General features: G+C 42.1%; 1 protein-coding gene, 1 non-coding gene and 1 pseudogene across 3 annotated transcripts in view; 1 reads left to right on the top strand and 2 right to left on the bottom strand.

Moving 5' to 3' along the window:
* Virma (vir like m6A methyltransferase associated) overlaps positions 1-19,409 on the top strand; it is a 62,230-nt gene extending 42,821 nt beyond the window's left edge. The window contains exons 16-24 of one of the 2 annotated variants that reach the window (XM_075966966.1): positions 2,628-2,845; positions 5,007-5,139; positions 8,427-8,579; positions 9,044-9,204; positions 10,610-10,706; positions 13,246-13,412; positions 14,037-14,368; positions 16,851-16,994; positions 19,074-19,409. In XM_075966966.1, the coding sequence (XP_075823081.1) occupies positions 2,628-2,845; positions 5,007-5,139; positions 8,427-8,579; positions 9,044-9,204; positions 10,610-10,706; positions 13,246-13,412; positions 14,037-14,368; positions 16,851-16,994; positions 19,074-19,228 (1,560 nt within the window). In that variant the 3' untranslated portion in view covers positions 19,229-19,409. The remainder of the gene's footprint in view (positions 1-2,627; positions 2,846-5,006; positions 5,140-8,426; positions 8,580-9,043; positions 9,205-10,609; positions 10,707-13,245; positions 13,413-14,036; positions 14,369-16,850; positions 16,995-19,073) is intronic. The other variant, XM_075966967.1, reaches the window with a different exon arrangement.
* On the bottom strand, positions 2,025-2,148 carry LOC142847458 (U6atac minor spliceosomal RNA). The gene has a single exon (XR_012910210.1). It is a non-coding gene; the product is annotated as a U6atac minor spliceosomal RNA (small nuclear RNA).
* Positions 6,233-6,333, bottom strand: LOC142847421 (U6 spliceosomal RNA; annotated as a pseudogene).
* Positions 19,410-20,776: the final 1,367 nt, after the last annotated feature.

The following is a 20,776-nucleotide window of genomic DNA, read 5'->3' as shown; positions in this document are numbered from 1 at the left end:
TGTCTGTGCATTCTGACCGATGCTTGTGCAGCAGCGAGAGTCACCGCTGTCCGTGCATTCTGACCGATGCTTGTGCAGCAGCGAGAGTCACCGCTGTCCGTGCATTCTGACCGATGCTTGTGCAGCAGCGAGAGTCACCGCTGTCCGTGCATTCTGACCGATGCTTGTGCAGCAGCGAGAGTCACCGCTGTCTGTGCATTCTGACCGATGCTTGTGCAGCAGCGAGAGTCACCGCTGTCCGTGCATTCTGACCGATGCTTGTGCAGCAGCGAGAGTCACCGCTGTCCGTGCATTCTGACCGATGCTTGTGCAGCAGCGAGAGTCACCGCTGTCTGTGCATTCTGACCGATGCTTGTGCAGCAGCGAGAGTCACCGCTGTCTGTGCATTCTGACCGATGCTTGTGCAGCAGCGAGAGTCACCGCTGTCCGTGCATTCTGACCGATGCTTGTGCAGCAGCGAGAGTCACCGCTGTCTGTGCATTCTGACTGATGCTTGTGCAGCAGCGAGAGTCACCGCTGTCCGTGCATTCTGACCGATGCTTGTGCAGCAGCGAGAGTCACCGCTGTCCGTGCATTCTGACCGATGCTTGTGCAGCAGCCAGAGTCACCGCTGTCTGTGCATTCTGACCGATGCTTGTGCAGCAGCGAGAGTCACCGCTGTCCGTGCATTCTGACCGATGCTTGTGCAGCAGCGAGAGTCACCGCTGTCCGTGCATTCTGACCGATGCATGCAGCTGCTCCTGAGCAGTTGTGCTTTCCTCTTGCCGTCAGTTCTTTCTGGAACATTTCCATGTGTCAGTGCGATCCTGCCGGTCAGAATGCTTGTGCCCCCAGTCAGCAGATGGCTTTTCTTTTTCCAGACAGAGTATAGTTAGGAAAAGCCTGTGCTAGAGGATTGAAGTGCAGTTTTGTTACATTGAAGACCTCGGACTGTATGGGACTTGTTTTCAGAAGTGGTAGACTGTAGTAGTGGGCCTGTGATCGGTGCTTATAAAGTGCTCACACTGTGTCATGTGACTGCTGACCAAGGCTAGGGCCCCTTTCTTCCCTTCCCTCAGACTTCATTAAGAGCTACCCTGATGCCGCTTTTCTTTCTGATGCAGATTGTGTTTGTAGAACCCTGAAAGCCCAGTTGACTCCCATAATGAGCAGTGGATGTTTCTTTAGGTGTGATTAACTTGACTTGCTTGAATTTTAAAAGTATAAAAAGTAGAAGGACACATTTAATTGAAGATTGTGCCTAGTGTTTGTTCTATCCATCCCTTTTTATGAAGCTTTAAATTCCACTATTGATAAGTTTACTAAAAGTTCAGCCAAAAATTTTATTTCTAGAAGCCTCTGTAATCTAAAAGAAGTCTAAATTCATGAATAATAGATTGATTTAAGGTATTTTACTATCAAAGCTTTTTAAGCATTTTAAAATTGAAACTATGCCACGTTTACTTCCTTCCAAGGCCATCATCTCTATTTTGCTGTAAAGTATAAATATGTCTGAGAGTTCCACGCACTCATATAATCTGTTTTGATCAAGTCCACCCCTCACCTTCATTCCCTCCTTCCTCTCCAGTACACCCCAGTTCTTCCTCTCTTCTCACCAGTATTATCTCCCAATTTCATGTGCTTGTTTTCTCTAACCCACTGAATCCACATAGTGTCCCCAGCATATACATGGGTATCGGACCATCTACCAGAGCACGGGCAGCCTATCAAAGGCCACATCCCTAAAAAAACTGACTTTCGCAGGAGAAGATGGCATTTCATATGTACTGTGTTTTGGCCAGTCAGTCCTCTTCCTCTGTTCCTCTCCTGTCCACACTCCTGCCTGCCTGTGCCCTTTGCCTGCTTTAGTCTGCGTTCCGTCGTCATATCTCATGGAGCAGTATACTCCCAGTCCTTGAAAACCTCTTTCCCCTTATACAATCATGATCTATATCACACTCAGCCCCACACAAGTAACATGAAAATGAGGAGCTGGGATCCATGTATGAGAGAGAACAATGGTATTTGTGTTTCTGAGTCTGAGAATAAAAAATTAGTTAGATGGCAGAAAGTAGCTGATAATGCCTTATCTATCTTATGTTGTTTGGCCCAGGTGACTCTTCTGCCCTTTTCAGAGTCAATGCCAAACTCTCTTCCTCTTGTGTAAATGGAAGATAAATTTTAAAAGTTTTTTTAAAGGTAGAAAGTAGTATAAAGGAAAACACTATGTCTATTTTCTTATATATTCTCACATTAACTTTTAGAAAAGAGGATTTATTTATCTGTTTGAATCTGTTTGGGATGGGACCATAACAATAATGTTCGGAATTTTTATTTATTTGTATGGTTGTTTTGTCTACATGCATGTCTGTGTACTACCTGCATGCCCACTCCCTGGAGAGGCCAGAGCAGGGCATCAGAGGCTCTGGGACTGAGTGTCATATGGTGGTGACCCACCTTGGGGGTACTAATAATTGAACCCTGGTCCTCCTGAAGAGCAGCCAGTGCTCTTGACCGCTGAGTCATCCCCAGCCCCCAGCAGTAATATTTTAATGGTATTGTTATTAAGTGTGAATTGCGTGTGTTTAGAAATAGCAGTCAGGAGTGATGGTGATAATCATTTTGAAATGTTTCTCCCTGCCCCCCAGGACATTGCACTCATTTTGCCAAGCCCTTCTGAAGGTCCTGCCTCTGAGCTTGAGCAGCTCTCCAATTCCCTCCCGAGTAAAGAACTGATGACGGCCATCTGTGACTGTCTGCTGGCAACTCTGGCTAATTCCGAAAGCAGTTACAACTGCCTGCTGACGTGTGTCCGCACAATGATGTTCCTTGCAGAGCATGACTATGGACTGTTTCACTTGAAAAGGTGGGCTGTGCAGGATTTAGTGTGCTGTGCCCTGTCGTTTAGTTAGTTTGTACTCATGGAAGGTTGAAAGTGTGATGTCTTTTGTAGGAAAAGTTTTATATATAGCAGAGTTTCATTGATAATTAGTAATGGATTTAAAATATTTTCTAACTGTCTGAGTTGATTCTACTTTCTAGTATGTATGAATGACAGTTATAAGTCTTTATAAGCCTGGCTTCTGTGGGTACTTGTATTTCTCTTGGCTAGGTACCTCTGTGGAGTGCCTAGGTCATGTGACAGGCAGCTGTTTAACCCCATCAAGCACTGCTGCACTGTTTCCCAAAGTGATCTCTGTTTGCTTTCCATTCCCTCTGCATTAGAGCCCTTAGCCTCACCGCGACTTCCTGCCGTGGGGTCGTTCTGTTTGTTGACATGGAGCAGCCAGTGTTGCTCAGGTTGGCCTCAGCCTCCTGGGCGAGGGGTGAGGAGGAGAGACATGCACGTCATGCCCTGGCTTTGCCAGATTATGTTGCTGTGCTTTTCCTAAAAGACATTCTAGTAGATATATTAGCTGTAGATTTTTTTGTTCTTGTTTTGGGTTGTTTGTTTGAGACAGGACCTTGTTCTGTAGCCTAGGGTGACCTGGACCGTGTAATCCTCCTGCCTCAGCCCCTGGAATGCTAAGAGTATAGCCATGAACGAATGCTTAAAACAGACCCTAGTTTTTGATAGAGAATGCACAAGTATAACTCATTTGCTTAAGATTTTATGTAGCAATTGTGAAGGTCTAGTTTTGAGCCTATTATTTTTCCATTATTATCTTTTTCTTTAGGTGTGATTTTTATCCCTGTTTATCTGTGTTTAAAAAGTTCTTCAGAATAGGAGGGGCTGATCTTCTCCTCTTTATTGCTTTACCATGGTCAGTGGGATCTCACAACCTGACCATTTGGTAGCTGGAGCCCTGCTTGTCAATGTGCTTATTTCCATCTGGCTGGCAGTGTTGGAGCTTTAGAGACAACTGAGTATTGGAGTGGCTCGCCTTGAAATTCTGTTGAAACTGGGAACGGTGTTAAGTGCAGAGTATGATCAGGACTTTAGACATACGCCAGAGGGGGTTTGTCATGCAAGTTTGGCAAACTGGACTGTGAGCGGAGTCCAGTTTTCTGTGGGTACAGCATATAGGGCATTGCTGCGGCACAGGCATCATCTGCATTGCCCAGCACTTGCCACTGCGCCAGCAGCTGCAGCGGGAAATCTGAGCTGTGCAGCACGCAAAGCCAAAACAGTTACCAGCTGGGTCTTAAGCAGAAGTTCTTTGAGCTCTGCGCTAGACCCTTGTTTCCCTGTTGTTTGTAACTCTTCAGTTAGGGTTCCCTATGGTCTCTGAGATAATGCCAGCCCTCTGATGCTAGGGGATCGCTCACATCATGAGTAGAAGTTTAAATAGGGAGCTAGCAAGTGGGCTATGATAGCTTTGGAAAATGTACTGTATCCATACCTGTAATCATAGCATTTGGGAAACTGAGGCAAGAGGATTGTGAGTTTGAGGTTAGTCTGTCCTATATAGTGAGAGTTTGTAAAAGAAAAAAAAATCAAATATTGAAATGAGCTGATTTTTTGTTGTTACATTGTGAACAGAGACATGTATGTCTTTATGTTTTTTAAATGGTGAAATAAATTGTATTCTGAACTTAGTTATTTCTCATACTACTCTTATATACTTAACATTTTGACACATTCTCTCTTTCTCTCTCTCTCTCTCTCTCTCTCTCTCTCTCTTTTTTTTTTTTTTTGCTTTGTCTTGTTTCCTTTCAAGACAGCCTCATCATGAAGCTCTACTTGGCCTAGAACAGTGGTTCTCAGACTGTGGGTCGCGACCCCTTTGGTTATCTAATGACCTTTTTACAGGGCTCACATATCAGATATCCTGCATACCATACATTTACATTATAATTCATAATGGTAGCAAAATTATAGTTATGAAATGGCAACAAAATATTTTTCTAGTTGGAGGTTACCATGACATGAGGGTCACAACATTAGGGAGGTGGAGTATCACCAGCCTAGGGCTTTTCTCCTTCCTGTTCCCTCTGAGATCTGGCCATCCAGGTGCACACCATGTCTACCTGTCCTCTTCATTCTCTTTTGGCTCTGACTGTCTGTGCTCTTGCCTTTATTTCAGCTCTCTAAGGAAGAACAGTAGTGCTCTGCACAGCTTGCTGAAGCGAGTGGTCAGCACGTTCAGTAAGGACACAGGGGAGCTCGCCTCCTCGTTTCTGGAGTTCATGAGACAGATCCTCAGCTCTGATGCCATGGTAAGAGTGCATTAGTGTTTCTGTTTGCTGTCTGTAAACACTAGAAATACCACAGGCTAAAATAATTATTTCAAAATGTATTGGAATGCATAGTAATGCCTTTTCCATCGCTCTGTAAAGTGAGGGCTGTGCAAAAGACAGAACGGTTGTTTGCTCGTATTTGTTCAAATATGATTCAGAGTCTTCTGTAGTGAATATTCCAGAAGCCTCTGCCTTAGGGTTAAATAGTTTGGCAGTGTTTCCTGCTGTGGAAATTCATTATATATATTAATATATTGTTAAAAACTCTTGAGTTCCTGCATGTTTTTGTTGCACCATAATCTAGCTTTGCATAAAAATACTGACTAGGGTGTGTGTGTGTGTGTGTGTGTGTGTGTGTGTGTAACACATCTTATGGGTTATTGCATACTTTCCAATATTTAAGAAATTCAGCACACACTTAGGGTTACTGTTTAGAAAAAATGTAAAGTATCTTTTATTGCATGGTTACAAAATAAAAGATTCCATGAGAAAAATATGAGTTCCCTAGCTAGTGTGTTTCCCTTATCATGTGATCTGTCTAAGGCTCTTCGGTGACCTTGTCTAGACATGATCCTTCAGTTTTGTTTGCAAAGTTCTTGCTGTTCTTGGTGGTTCGTGCTCTGGCCCTGGCACTCAGAGGCAGAGGAAGGAGAAACATTAGTTCAAGGCTGTCCTGCTCTGCCTGCAGGCTACGTTCATATCGTGAACAGTTGTTGAGTTTTGCCAGTGCTTCTTAGGATTTTGTTGTAATGAGCACAAGGGTTTTCTCCATATTATTTTGAATGGGTTGGCTTTTTTGATTGTTGAACCAGCATTGTTTTCCTAGGATTATTCCAGTTTGATCCATTCTGTGTGTTCTATTTAATGAGGATTTTATGTTTGTATTCATAAAGGATCTTGGTTTGTAGCTGTCTTTTCTGGTGATGTTTTTGGGTTCGTTGAGTAAGCTGAGCAGGTTTCATTCTTAGGAATGGAAGTTTGTGAAGGATTACTAATTCTTTAATTATTTGATACACTTCACTAATGAAGCTATTTGGAGTCTGGGCTTTTCTTTTTCGGGAAACTATTTTGTGTAAAGTGGGAATACTTCACAGATTAGTGTGTTGTTGGTGCTGGGGCCTTGCTTATCTTCTCTGTTCTTCCAGTTTTAGAGAATGTTCTGCTGACATGAGCCCCTTTTTTCTTAAAAATGCTAATTCAATTAAGTACTAATTAATTTAAGTCTATTCAGATTTTTTTAAGCCTAGGCCTTTTCATACTTTTAAGAATGTATTTCTCTGTGTTATCTTCAGTATCTGATGGCATATAATTGTCTTTAGTATTTTCTTATAAACCCAAAATTTTCTGGTAAGCTGTCTGCCTTTTTGTTCCTTGTTTTATAATTGGAGTCTTCCTCTTGGTGTGGTACTTGACATTGAACCTGGGGCCTCATGTGCAAGATGCGCTCTGCATCCCTTACTTGCTTTTCTTTTTTCTTCTAAGTCTGGCTAAATGTTTGTTAGTTTTGTTGATCTTGACAGTTGTGTTTTCTAAAGATTTAGGCTGAATTTGACCCTCCATTTTTTTCTTGCTTTTTTTTTTTGGTTGTTGTTTTGTTTTTCGAGACGGGGTTTTTCTGTGTAGCCCTGGTTGTCCTGGAACTCACTCTGTAGACCAGGTTAGCCTTGAACTCAGATATCTGACTGCCTCTGCCTCCTGAATGTTGGGTTTAAAGGGATGTGCCCACTATTTTCTAAGACTACTTTTAATTAGAAGCAGGTGGGTTGTATTTTATGAGTAGTATTTTGTTTATAAACTTGGTAGTGACTGAGAGTATGACACATGCTGGAGCCCTTGCCGAGCATGTGGGAGCCCTGGGCCTGACCCCACTGCGAATAAACCAGCAAGCCGACTACTGCTCGGGTTGGGCTCTTAACGGCTGGTGTCCGGAATTCCCTGTTTATGAAGGGCGCCTTTAGAGGGTGGTCTAGGTAGAGCCTTCACCTCCTCCAGTCACCCCGTCTCACTTGTCTAACCTTTCCCTGATGATGCAGAGCAGTAGGGCTGTGGAGCCAGTGCCCTCCTGCACAGTAAGCCCCTTCCTCACTCTAGTGTCCTCTGAAAAGAGCCAGTGCCCTCCTGCACAGTAAGTTCCTTCCTCACTCTAGTGTCCTCTGAAAAGAGCTAGTGCTCCTCCGGGCTCATTTTCAGACCAGGTAGGCTTTGTTAAAAATACTTTCTCACTCAACACATTACTTGTAAGCCCAGCAACTGGGAAATGGACCCGGGGCATCAGTGGCTACATAGTGAGTTTGAGGCCAAACTGTGCTACAGGAGACCTTGTCAGAAAAAAAAAAAAGTAACAACAACGATCATTTAGCTTTTGATATTTGAACATTTATAGGACAAATGTTATTAACTCCAAACAAAATTTTAAATTTTTATACAAACTAAAAATACTAAATCTTCAGGATTGGAGAGATGGCTCAGTGTTAAGAGTGTATACTACTCTGCAGAGGACCTGGCTCCCAGCATGCACCTCAAGCAGCTCACAACTGCTTGTGACTCCAATTTCAAGGAATCTGATACCATCTTCTGGCCCGCATGGGTTCCTGCACGCACGTGGTATACATAAACTTAGGAAAACTCACACGAAAAAGTATTAAATCCTGCATCAGGATTAGTGGGGACACATTTATTTTGGAACTTTACTCCTGGTAGAGCATAATTCATTTTGTGTCATTTAAAATAAAGGACGTTAGACAGACTAGCAGCTACTGCTTGGCATGTACATAGAGATCTAACGTATATCTTTTTGTGTGTATAGTGATATGTATGATTTTAAAGTAGAAAATGCTTGTTTTTCTGTCCAATAGGTCTTATATATGATAGTTGCTGTTTTTATTGCCTGTATTGTCTTGAGAGATATAATTCAATTTCCTTCAGTTGTCTGTTCTTGTAGGAGTCTTCCTAGCTCTTGAACATACATCAGTTAACTGTCTTATCAAGTGCCAGTATAAATATACCAATACTGATGGCTATAAAATAGTTTTTGAGAAAACTGTGTCAGTAATTTAAATATGTTTACCTATTTATTTTACTAATCTTACTCAAAACATTTCCACTTTCAGTAAACTAAGTCCTTTTTAAAGCTAGCCATTTATTGAGCTGTAAAAGTTTTAACATGAAGGGGCACATAATAACAGATGGCTGAAATAGATGAATAAATTTAGAAGCATCTTTGTAGATTTCCCGTTGTCAATGTAACTTGTGTGTGACCTTTACAGGGCTGTTGTGGAGATGATAGTGGTCTCATGGAGGTGGAGGGCGCTCACCCACCCCGGACGATGAGCATTAATGCTGCAGAGCTCAAACAGCTGCTACAGAGCAAAGAAGAGGGTCCAGAGAGTTTGTTCCTTGAACTAGAGAAGCTTGTTTTGGTAAAAAGAAAACCAGAAAAAAATAGTAATAAATCAGCATTCCTTCTCAGTGTGACTAGTACAAGCTTTCCGTGGTGCCTTTTTCAATATTATAACCCTTAGCTGGGTGTTTATACCCTCCAGGTAGCTCCTTGGATTAATAATCTGGGATATACTTTTCCATCATGTTATGAGTCTCATGAGCAAACAAAGGAAGTGTGTTTGGATTGTTTGTTTTTCAATGCAGGATGCCTCTGCTGCCATTGTTTAGGAATAAAATGACAAGTGTTTTGATGTTTGTTTTATTTTAATATGCTTAATGTTAAGTTGTTGACTTCTGGATGGTGTTCCAAATGTGCAGGGTCTCAGCGGAGCAGGGAACTGCCCGGCTAGCTCAGTCGGTAGAACATGGGACTCAGCGGAGCAGGGCTCAAATGCTCTTGCTTTATTTGCTGGCATCTTCTTATTCTTCTGTCTGTGTCTAGGAGCATTCCAAAGATGATGACAATCTGGATTCTTTGCTGGACAATGTAGTTGGACTGAAGCAGATGCTGGAGTCGTCTGGTGACCCTTTGCCTCTCAGTGACCAGGATGTAGAGCCCGTACTGTCGGCTCCAGAATCTCTGCAGAATCTGTTCAACAATAGGTGAGTCAGTAGGGATTTGAGGTTTAGATGATTTAAATAATGGCTGCAGGAATCTTGGTTGGGGCAACAAACTTTTTGTAAAGAGTGAGATAGCAAAAATTCCAGTGTTTGTAGGCCACCTACAGCCTCTTGCATATTTTATAGTTTTTGTTGTTTGTTTGCCTTTTAAAAAGGAAAAACTATGCATACTATGCTGGACATACAGACTGTGTAAAAACAGGCTGGCAGAACAAGGTTGACTGACCCCGAGCTTTGAGAATGTAGAACTTTTTTTTGTGGTTGTTCGTTTGGAAACAGGATCTCCTATAGCTTAGGCCTTCTGACTACTGGGATGAAAGCTGCGAACCACTGTACTCAGAGGAAGGTGTCCACCTCTTAACTTTGGGAGCACTGAAGCCTTATTGAGCATCCTATGTGACATAGTCTCTGTATAGAAATTATAAGAATTAGCAGTTTCTATTAAAACTAGTACAGTGCTATCAGCCTGCACTTTTGGAAATTAAAACCAGGCTATTTGGTTTACTGAAATCCCCAAGCCTATTACAGTGGGCCTTTTTATTTAGTTTTATTATTCTCCATACAGTACATCTTGACTGAAGCTTCCCCTCCCTCCATTCCTCCCAGTTCCCCTCCCGCAACCTCTTCTGTCCCCCAGACTCATCCTTCCCATCTCCCCAAAAAAGAGCAGGCCTCTCAGGGATATCACTGAACACAGCACAAGAAGATGAAATAAGACCAGGCACAAACCTCACATCAAGACTGGGCGAGGCAACCCAGTAGGAGGAAAGGGTCCCAAGAATAGCAAAGAGTCATCCTCACTCCCACTGTCAGGAGGCCCCCCACCCATACCAAGCTAGCAGCCATAGCGTACATGCAGAGGTCTTAGCACAGACACATGCAGCCTCCTCCGTGATTTCTGCTTCAGTCTCTGTGAGCCCCTATGAGCTCTGCTTAGTTGACTCCTTGGGCCATGTCCTCATGGTGCCCTTGGATTCATCTGGCTCCCACAATTACTCTTCCTCCTCTTCCGCAGGATTCCCTGACTTCACAGGGGTGGGACTGGATAGAGACCTCCAACCTGGGCTCTCTCTCTCTCTCTGTCTAATGTTTGACTGTATCTCTACCTGCTTTTATCAGCTACTGCAGGAAGCCTCTCTGACAACTGGACTAGGCACCGATGTGGGAATCATATCATTGCCCCCCACAACTGTAGGATTATTTTGAAGCTTTGGTTTTTAAGGATACTTTATTCTTGAATAGGTTTTGGATGGATTAAGGGTGAATCTTATTAGTCATCTGGAGAGTAATCATTTTAGTTATGTCTTCTATAGATTTTACTTAGGTAAAGCTAAAATATTTTGTTTTGGGATTCTGCTTTTATTCACATCCCTTTTTTATATTCTAGGACTGCATATGTGCTAGCTGATGTCATGGATGATCAGTTGAAGTCTATGTGGTTTACTCCATTTCAGGCTGAAGAAATCGATACTGATCTAGATTTGGTATGAAGGATTTGATTACTAAGTTTTGGAAGAAGATGTTCTGTTTGTTGCTTTGTGTGTTGTTAGCATTCCAGTAGTAGTTTATATGATATACTCTTAATGTCCATTGGAGGCGTTATCTTTATGACAGTCACATTCTTACTGAAATCTAGAACTCATTACTTTTATTCTGTTGGTTTTGCTTCAGTCTAGTATTGATTTGTATTTTGAGACTGTGATGAGGTAAGGCATTCTGTTGTGCACACATCCTCTGAAGCACGTGGTCTCTATGCTGCTGGGCACAGAGTAACGTACCTGACACAGCGCTGTTTGTTCTTCACTGGGTTCAGGGATGGAATGGTGCGGTCTCTTCCCTGGGAACTCGTACAGTGTATTATGGTATCAGTGTAATTGATGTTCGTAAGCATAGTGCTGAAGGTTCAGGATTGTAAAGACCGACTGTTTGATGCTTCTAAGAGGGGTATTTCTGTAGAATTTTATCCATAGCTTACTGAACTTATATATTGATTTCTTCTTTTCTTTTTTTCTTTTAAAGCTGAGAGTTATTTGTTTTTAAAGATTTATTTATTATGTATCCTGCAGGCCAGAAGAGAGCATTAGATCTCATTATAAATGGTTGTGAGCCACCATGTGGTTGCTGGGAATTGAACTCAGGAACTCTGGAAGAGCAATCAGTGCTCTTAACCTCTGAGCCATCTCTCCAGCCAGAAATCTACTTAGGTATTTCCTTGTCCAAAATATATTAGTGTTCATCATGAGTAATGGGCCTGAAAGAATGAAATAATTTGGATTTAAGATAACATTTAGTGTATTGATAGCTGCTTTTCCTTTAAGGAAAAAAATACACATAGCTAAAATTACATTAAAGAATTTGTTTTTGGTCTGAATTTTTTAATGAATTCATTAGAACTGTGCTGTCCAGTAAACTCTGTTTAGGGGTAGAAATGTTCCTCACTTTTCTGGCTTTGGTATTGTTGCCAGTAGCTTTGTGTGACTGTTGGAAAATTAAAATTTAGGTAGTGTGACTAAAACACTGACTTTTAGTCAGGCATGGTGTCTTACACCTGTGATCTCAGTCTTAGGAAAGGCAGAGGCAGAGCATCTGTGAGCTCAAGGCCAGTCTCTCTACACAGTGAGCTCCAAGCACACAGGGCTACACATGTTAAGAAGCTGTCTCTTCACAAAAAGCACTGAATTTTACTGTGATTGAGTTCTAATTCTTATTTAGAAACTCACATATGGGAGCTGGAGAGGCTGCACAAGAGTTGAGAGTACTCGCTACTCTTGTGGAGGAATCCCTCTAGTTCTCACCTACATAGTCCCTTACAGTTACCTGTAACTTCAGTTCTGGGGGATCTGATGCCCCTTCTGATCTCTGTGGGCACGTGCAGGCAAAACACTCATAAACATAATGTAAATAAATAGCCTTTAAAAGAAAACCAAACCTCACATGTAGTTGAGGGCTGAGTTTCTATATTAGGCGATAGAATTTTAAAATATTTTTAAGTAATTTTTAATATTTTAATAATATTAAATATTTTAATATTTTTAAAAAATAATTTAAAATATTTGTGTGAGAAGTTGTTCTTCTTCATCTGGGAGTGGTGGTTCACACCTGAAACTCCAGCACTAAGGTGACAGAGTCTGGAGAATCGCTCAAACTTGAAGGCCACAGAATCTTTCCAGGCCAGACTGAGCTGCAGAAAGAAAACAAGACTAAACCTAGTGTCCGTGTGTGTCCATTTGTATGTGTGTGTGTGTTCATACATACTGGAACTGGCCTTGAGATCCACCTGCCTCTGCCTTCTGAGCGCTGAGATTGAAGGTGTACACCACCACTGCCAGCTAAACTACTCCCCCTGCCCCGTTTTTTCAAGACAGCGTTTCTCTGTGTAACAGCCCTGGCTGTCTGTAACTAGCTCTGAACTCACAGAGATCCACCTGCCTCTGCCCCCTAAGTGTTGGGATTAAAGGCGTGCGCCACCACCTCCTGGCTAAGCCTTCCATTTTTAACCTAAAGCGGAGCCACACTGTTTCCCAGTGATCACTGTGACCACAGTTTAGAGAAATTTTACATCTTGTAAGCAGCTTTAATTCTTGTTTCTCTGACATTAAGCCTAGGTTTGAATATCATGAGATGCATCAGGCTTTTGAGAGTCTGTAGCACGCAACCCTTTCCTGACAGGTGTGGGTAGTGCATTAGGTGGCCCAGTGCATTATTTCCATAGTGATTGGAAATGTTCGTTAGGTATTCTAGTGTTAATTTATTTAGAGTAATCCTGAGTTCAAGGTTGAACACAGTCTTCTAGATTTACAGACCTGCAACTTTGAGGAGGAATGCTGCAAAATAATGAGTTGAATTCCTAGGGCTTTCTTTTTTGTTAATACCAATGATGCTACTTTCTGAAAACATAGAGAAGTAGATTTATAACTAATTTACCATGAGAGTAAAATAGAATTGGTTGGTAATGGCAATTTCTGTAGTGGAAGCTACACAAGCTTAAATTTAATGTATTTAATTTTATGTTTTTGACTACAGGTGAAGGTTGACCTGATTGAGCTCTCTGAAAAGTGCTGTAGTGATTTCGATTTGCACTCAGAATTAGAGCGTTCATTTTTATCAGAACCGTCATCTCCAGGAAGAACCAAGACTACTAAGGGATTTAAACTTGGGAAGCATAAACATGAAACGTTCATAACTTCAAGGTAATGTTTATTCCATAGAAGAGTTCAGAGTACTTGCTGCTCTTGTGGAGATAGACACATATCTGCCCCACCCCCTTTTCCCCTGAGGTGGGGTTTCTCTGTGTAACTCTGACATTGTTTCTCTGACATTAAGCCTAGGTTTGAATATCATGAATTTACTCTGGAATTTACTCTGTAGCCCAGGCTGGCCTTAAATTCACAGAGATTCTCCTGCCTCTGTTTCCCGAGTGCTGGGATTAAAGGTGTGAACCACCTTAGTTGGCTTAATTGTAATATAAGCTTTTAAAGTGAGTAATTTGTCAGGGTGACCGGTGCATTATGTTCTCTTGTTGCTGCTGTTGCTGAGGTTTGAATCCAGGGCATTGTAATTCCTGATCACACTGAGCTATTGTGAGCCCTCATCGTACTGTTTTTCCTTTGAGCAAGAAGCAGACTGACTGGATTGTTAAAAAAATAGTCTTATTAACAAACAAGCATACCTGATAGTTATTACAGAAAGTAATATTTCTGGAACAGTTCCTGTAAATAGAAGCAGCAAACAATGAAATTCCACTTTTAGTATTGTAAAGATGGATCATAACATTTTCACTGGAAATCTGAAGTTTTCCCATGTTGTCTTAACAGTGGAAAATCTGAATACATCGAGCCTGCCAAGCGAGCTCATGTTGTGCCACCACCACGAGGCCGGGGCCGGGGCGGATTTGGGCAGGGCATCAGACCCCATGATATTTTTCGTCAGAGAAAGCAGAACACAAGTAGGCCACCGTCTATGCACGTGGATGACTTTGTAGCAGCTGAAAGTAAAGAAGTGGTCCCTCAGGATGGACTTCCCCAGCCGAAGCGGCCACTCAAAGTGTCACAGAAGATCTCTTCCCGCGGTGGATTTTCAGGCAATCGCGGGGGACGGGGCGCTTTTCACAGTCAGAACAGGTTCTTCACACCGCCTGCCTCGAAAGGTAACTAACATGTGGCCCAGATAGGAGCGGGTCAGAGGACACTCCTCCTCTGTCAGTGTGCAGAGTGCTATTGCATGGGGTACAAAATAAAACCACAAGTAGCTCTCTTGTTTACTTCCCTGTGATATGTTGTTCTTTTAGTTTTAGTGTTTTATTTTTTCCTTTTCTTTGTTTCTTCCTTCCTTTCTTTTTTTTTACCCCCTTGAGACAGTAGCCCTGGTTGTCCTGGAACTTGCTGTGTTGACCAAGTTGACCTTGAACTCAGGATCTGCCAGCCTCTGCCTCCTGAGTGCTGGGATTAAAGGTGTGCACCATCTACACCTGACTTTTTTTTCCTTTTCTTTTTACTAGTTTCCTTTTTACATTGGATTTTTTTTTTTGAGACAGTGTCGCACAGTGTACCCTTGCAAACAATTTTAATATATTTTATTTCAGGGTATTCTGCTTACTTACATGTGTTTCTGTACATCACACGTGTGCCTGTTGCCCAACAAGACCAGAAGAGGGTATTGGATCCTCTCTAACTGGAGTTACACGGTTGCTAACCACCATGCGGGTGCTAGGAATTGAACCCTGTCCTCTAGAAGAGCAGCCAGTGCGTTTAACCCTGAGCTATCTACTTAGCCCTTATAATGAATATTTCATATATCCTTCCTGAGTAATACACATGTATCATTTTTACAGTTATCCCTCTTAACATTTTCTTAAGATTCTCTGTATAGTTCATTTCTTAACTAGTTTCTTGTCTTTTCTGTGTTCCCTGCTGTGTGCTATGTGTGGGGACGTCTGTGGAGGAAGGTAAGGGTATGTAGATGCTAGGCGTTGATATGGGTTGTCTTCCTCCAGTGGTCTCCATCTTATATCCTGACACCGAATCTTCCACTTGACTCCAGGGCTTGCTGGGTCAGCTGGACCAGCTAGCCAGCATCACCGCTTCTCTAGTGCTGGCATTACAAGTGGCCTCCTATGCTTGCCCAGTATGTGTGTGTCAGTTACTCATGCCTTTGTAGCCAGCTCTTTTCCCCTCTGAGCCGTCTCCCTTCTGAGACAGGTGTTATGTAGTTCAGGCTAGCCTGGAACTCATAGTCCTGCTGCCTTCCTTTTCCCAGGGCATATACCGTGCATGTGTATATGCGTCCAGACTAGGTGGGCATTGGATCCCTTGGAACTAGAGTTACAGGTATTTATGAGCTGCCCAACATGGGTCTGGTATTTGAAGTCTGGTCCTCATGATTGAACCTGAAGTGCTATCACCTGCTGAGCCGTCTCTCCAGCCCTTTCTTTTCTTTTAATGTTGTATTTGGTTTACTTTAAATTGTCTTGAGTTTAGAAATTGATTATACTTGGAGCTGTTACTCCTTTTTTGTTACTGTTTTGTTTTTATATAAAGTGTTGCTATTTAGCAAGATTCACCCCAAACTTGTGATCCTCTTGCTTCAGCAAGTATTGGAAACATAAGCATATGCTACTCCACTGGCTTCAGAGACCTGTCTCTTCTCTCCTTCTCCCTCTCTTCCTCTCCCCCCCTTCTGCTCCCTTTCTCTCTTGCTCTCTCATTCTCCCTTCTCTTCACTTCACTCTCTTCTCTCTTTCTCGCTTTGAGGCAGGGTCTCATGTATCCTCCATGAATACGTGTGGAGGCTGGCTTCACATTCACTGTGTAGTCAAGGACGTGTCTTCTTTACCTCATGAGTGTTGGGATGACAGGCATGTGCCACCACAAGCCAGCCAGATTCTTTACTGGTGAACTATGGCGTGTTTTCACATCTGCTAAGTTAGGAGGGTATGAATGAGAGGAAAATGTTTGCATTAGTAGCAAACATATGACATCAGGAACTGTTTTCAGAACTTCACCTAGCACCCTGTATCAACCCATGGTGTATTTCTGTTGGCACCCATTTTACAGAAGAGAATGTAAGTGGCAGAACTACTATTTGACAGTCTGGGCTGTGCTTACCTGCTCTTCACCACTGTGACATGCTCTTCAGTGTAGAGACTTTCAGCTTCTGTTTCATAGCATTTGAAGATTAAGAAAAGCCTGTGAGCTGGGCAGTAGTGGTGCAAGCCTTTAATCCCAGCACTTGGGATGCCATAGAGGTAGGCAGATCTCTGAGTTCGAGGCTAGCCGGTCTACAAAGTGAGTTCCAGGATAGTCAGAACTGTTACAGAGAAACCCTGTCTAGAACCCCCCCCCCCCCCAAAAAAAGAGAGAGAGAGAGAGAGAGAGAGAGAGAGAGAGAGAGAGAGAGAGAGAGAAAGAAAGAAAGAGAGAGAAGAAGGAAGGAAAAACCTGTGAGATTTTCATTAATTCAGTTGGATGGTAGTGTGTGATGCTGAGCAACCTGTACCCTCCACACTCGGGAGATGGAAGGCAGGAAGACTGCAGGTTTGAGGCTGGTTTGGGCTGTGACAAGGCAAGACCCTTTCTCAAAAATCCCCAAGCAAGGGAAATAATCCTTTTGATTACATTGCTTGTGTTTAGGGAACTACAGTCGTCGGGAAGGAACCAGAGGCTCTAGTTGGAGTGCTCAGAATACTCCTCGAGGAAATTATAATGAAAGTCGCGGCGGCCAGAGCAATTTTAACAGGGGTCCTCTTCCACCATTACGACCACTTAGTTCTGCAGGTACATGTTCTTCCCTGCTTGTTCTTGCTGAGATCTCTCTTTCAGCTTACAAAGGTCATTCACTTTTGTATTGGGAGAGACTATTTTAGTATGTTGACTTATTTTAGAGTTAGATTTATATCTGGGAATGAAAAACTTAACCATTAGTATAAGTAATGAATGTCTCATGATGATAAACTATATTTAAAAACAAACCAGTTGTTATGGTGCTTTTTAACTGCAAAGTATTAATAGCAAAGGTAGCATCGTACGGTAGGTACTGTATTGATAGCAAAGGCAGCATCGTATGGTAGATACTGTATTGATAGCAAAGTAGCATCATACATACAGTAGGTGCTGTTGAGTGTGCAGTTTTATAAGCATAGAACCTTTTTCTGCATTACTACCTCAAGTTTAGGATTCTTGTCAGAAGTAGCTTTTGTTTTAAAACAACATTCTAAAAGTGAGTCATTTTTAAAAAGATTATGTATAGGTGTATTTGGGGTATTTTATAGGGGTGGGGGTATTGTATAAGGGAGTGTGAGTATGTAGATATGGGTATAAGTGTGTGTGTTGGGGGAGGCCTCTTGTTCATTTCCAGCCCTTTAGACCAAAAATAATCACAGAGAAGCTGTATTATTTAAATCACTGCTTGGCCAATCACTTAAGCATATTGCTAGCTAGCTCTTATATCTTTGGTTAACCCATTTCTGTTAATTCGTGTATCACCATGTGGCTGTGGCTTACTGGCAAGGTCCCAGCGCGTCTGTTCCTGATGGCTTCTTGTGACTCCACCTTTTTTCTCCCAGCTTTTGGTTTAGTTTTCCCTGCCTAGTTCTACTCTGCCCTATCACAGGCCAAAGCAGCTTCTTTATTCATTTACCATTAAAGCAACACATGTACAGAAGGACCTACTACATCATCTTCCTCTTTCTGTCTAAATAAAATGGAAGGTTTTAACTTTAACATAGTAAAATTATATCTAACAAAACAAGAATTACACTATTCTTCAACTCCATCAAAGACTCCAGAAGGATATAATATTACCTAAGTAAACAGGAAGTGCATTATAAGCAATTTCCAAAACTAGAATTGACAGAGACATCTTGTTACCTGGACAGTCACCCAAAGGTCCTTTGTAATGTTGTGAGCACCTATCTTCAGTCTACTGGCCCATAGTATCTGGCAGACCTTTCCATGAAGCAGAAAATTTCAAAGACAGTTCTGCCTATATTGGCAGTTTGTCAGTCACTTTCTTCTGTGTCCTGCAGAATGTCTGGCAGACTCTTTCATGAAGCAGGAACCCTGAAGGACTATCTCACCTTTAGGCAAGTTCAGCAGTCATTTTTCTGTGAGTCCTGCATGTCCAGTTCATACAGCATAGCATCAAGCAGTCCAGGCAAGAGCAGTTTCTTACCCAAATGGCTAACAAACTCCATAAGGACCCTCTTCAATGCCCATCATGCTCTTGAAGTAGATTGGTGCTGCCAGGAACAGATGTGTCTCATTGTCATAAAAAGTCCTAACTTCTTAGAACATTTTAATTGCCATATTCTGAAGGTCTCTGAAAGATTTGAAGAATACCTATCTAACTGAAATATATCTCTACATATCTAGAAAACCTAACTAACATGACTATAAGCTTGACTATTATAGATGACTCTCTATTTACCTATATTTCTTAATTATACATTACATTTTTTAAATGAGCTACATAAACACAGTACATTAATCAAGAGCAGAAATATATATATATATAACAAAATTGACCTTAAATTTGTATCAATAAACCAAGATTCATACCAATGCAAATCTCTCTAGCATGTGTGTGTGTGCACACGCGCGTGGGTTGGGGTAGATGGGTTCCTGAAAAGGGCAGAACGCACTGGATTCCCTGGATCTTGAGTTACCTGACAGATGCTGAGAAGGCGTGGAGCACAGTCTTGAAAGAGCAGCAAATGTTCTTAGCCACTGAACTGTCTCTCCAGCTCTGAAATAAATTCTTTTGGGATATAATCAGCTTACCTATTTAAAAGTCTAAGTGCTTACACCACAGGAAAGGAAGGATGTTGAACTAAATGTGGTCTTTTTCCTCTCTAGGTTACCGCCCGAGTCCTCGGGATAGAGCTTCCAGAGGCCGCGGGGGGCTGGGACCTTCCTGGGCTAGTACCAACAGCGGCAGTGGAGGCTCCAGAGGGAAGTTTGTCAGTGGAGGCAGTGGGAGAGGTCGTCATGTACGGTCTTTTACTCGATAGACTTGGGAACACTCCAAGGAAATGGACATTTCATGAGGACAAAAAAAAAAAAAAAAGACATTGAAGGACCAATTTAGACTTAGCAGCTATACCTGAAGACATCTGAGAGAATATTTTTATCTGAAGAAAGGAGATTTTGTTTGATACTTAACGAGATTTCAATAAAAATCCAAACTTTGTATGTATGTTTGTATATTTCCCATTTTTATATGGTATTTATTTAGAAAATTTCTAGATAGAAAGAGAAGAAATGACTTGTTTTGTATTTTTCTTGCGTATACTACATAAATTCCCAAACTTTCTTAGCCTGTGACACCTTTTAATGTGTCAGTAGTAATTTCACAGTGTCCCCAGTCAAAAGCAGATGTAATACTTGTGTTTATTAAACAGTTAGGTCCAAGCAGCTGAAGCCTTTCCGCCATCAGCACAGGTCCGTGGACACTGCTCAGTGCTTCAGCCTTGGAGACAGCAGCCTTTCCCCAGGTTTCTCCAGCAGTGCTGTGCATAAACCGCTGACCGTTTGCTACAAGTGTGTGCTGCTATCACCCGTGCTGAAAATGTGAACTACCTCAGGTTAGTAGTCTGTGTGGCGTCCAGCAGATGCTGCGGTTTCCGGAAAGTTCAGACATTGTGTAGCACCCATGCTCTTTTCCTGAGGTGCCCCCCACAGTTTAGAAATCATAGCTGTTGCAGCAGAAGAAAAGCACTTCTGTATGTTAGATGTACAAACGTTGTTTCAGCTTTGGGCCGACTGTTGCTGTTTTATTATATAGTTATTTAAAGCCTAAAATTCGGCGTATTCTAATATGGTTATTTTGGGAATCAGAAGCATCTACTTTATATTCAGAAATAAAACTTATAACTTTGACAAAGGAGCCATATTTCCCCCAAGGTATGTCTTAATTCATTGAGCCTATACAAATGGCATAAAATACAGAGTTCTCTTAAACAAAAATAAGTGTATGAGTCTCATTGCATCTTAACATTCTGTGTTTGGGGGATTAATTGTGAGTGAATTTAACATTTGTTTATTAGGAAAAAGAGCCTTGAAAAGCTCAGCTTTAGAGGTGAGGGTTTAACTTAGTAGTAGAAATGCTTGTTTGACATGTGTGATTAATCACTAGCAGCGTGTGTGTATGTGCGTGTGTGCGCATGCTTGCGTGTCCACATTTGTGCACGTGCATGAAAAGTTCCAGTGTAAAGATTCTGATGCTGAAGTGCAAGGTGATGAAAATTTTGAATAATATCCTGGAGCAACCCAAGCTATTAGTCTGCTCAGGCTGCTCTAATAAAATACACTAGACTGGGTGGCTTAAGTAATAGAAACCTCACAGTTCTTGGAAGTCCAAGGTCAGGCCTTTGGTGTAACTGGGTTCTGGTGACTTTTCCACAGCGTGTAGATGAGGCTCTCTTCCATGAATCATAGACAGAGGGTGTTAGCAATTAGCCAGGCAAGCCGGGTGGTGGTGGCACACGCCTTTAATCCCAGCAAGTGGGAGGCTGAGGCAGGCGGATCTCTGTGAGTTCGAGGCCAGCCTGGTCTACAGA

This window comes from Microtus pennsylvanicus, chromosome 3 (genome assembly GCF_037038515.1).
Source record: "Microtus pennsylvanicus isolate mMicPen1 chromosome 3, mMicPen1.hap1, whole genome shotgun sequence".
NCBI classification, from domain to species: domain Eukaryota; kingdom Metazoa; phylum Chordata; class Mammalia; order Rodentia; family Cricetidae; genus Microtus; species Microtus pennsylvanicus.
Note: the sequence above shows the minus strand (reverse complement) of the source record. Positions and strands in the feature narration are given on the sequence as shown.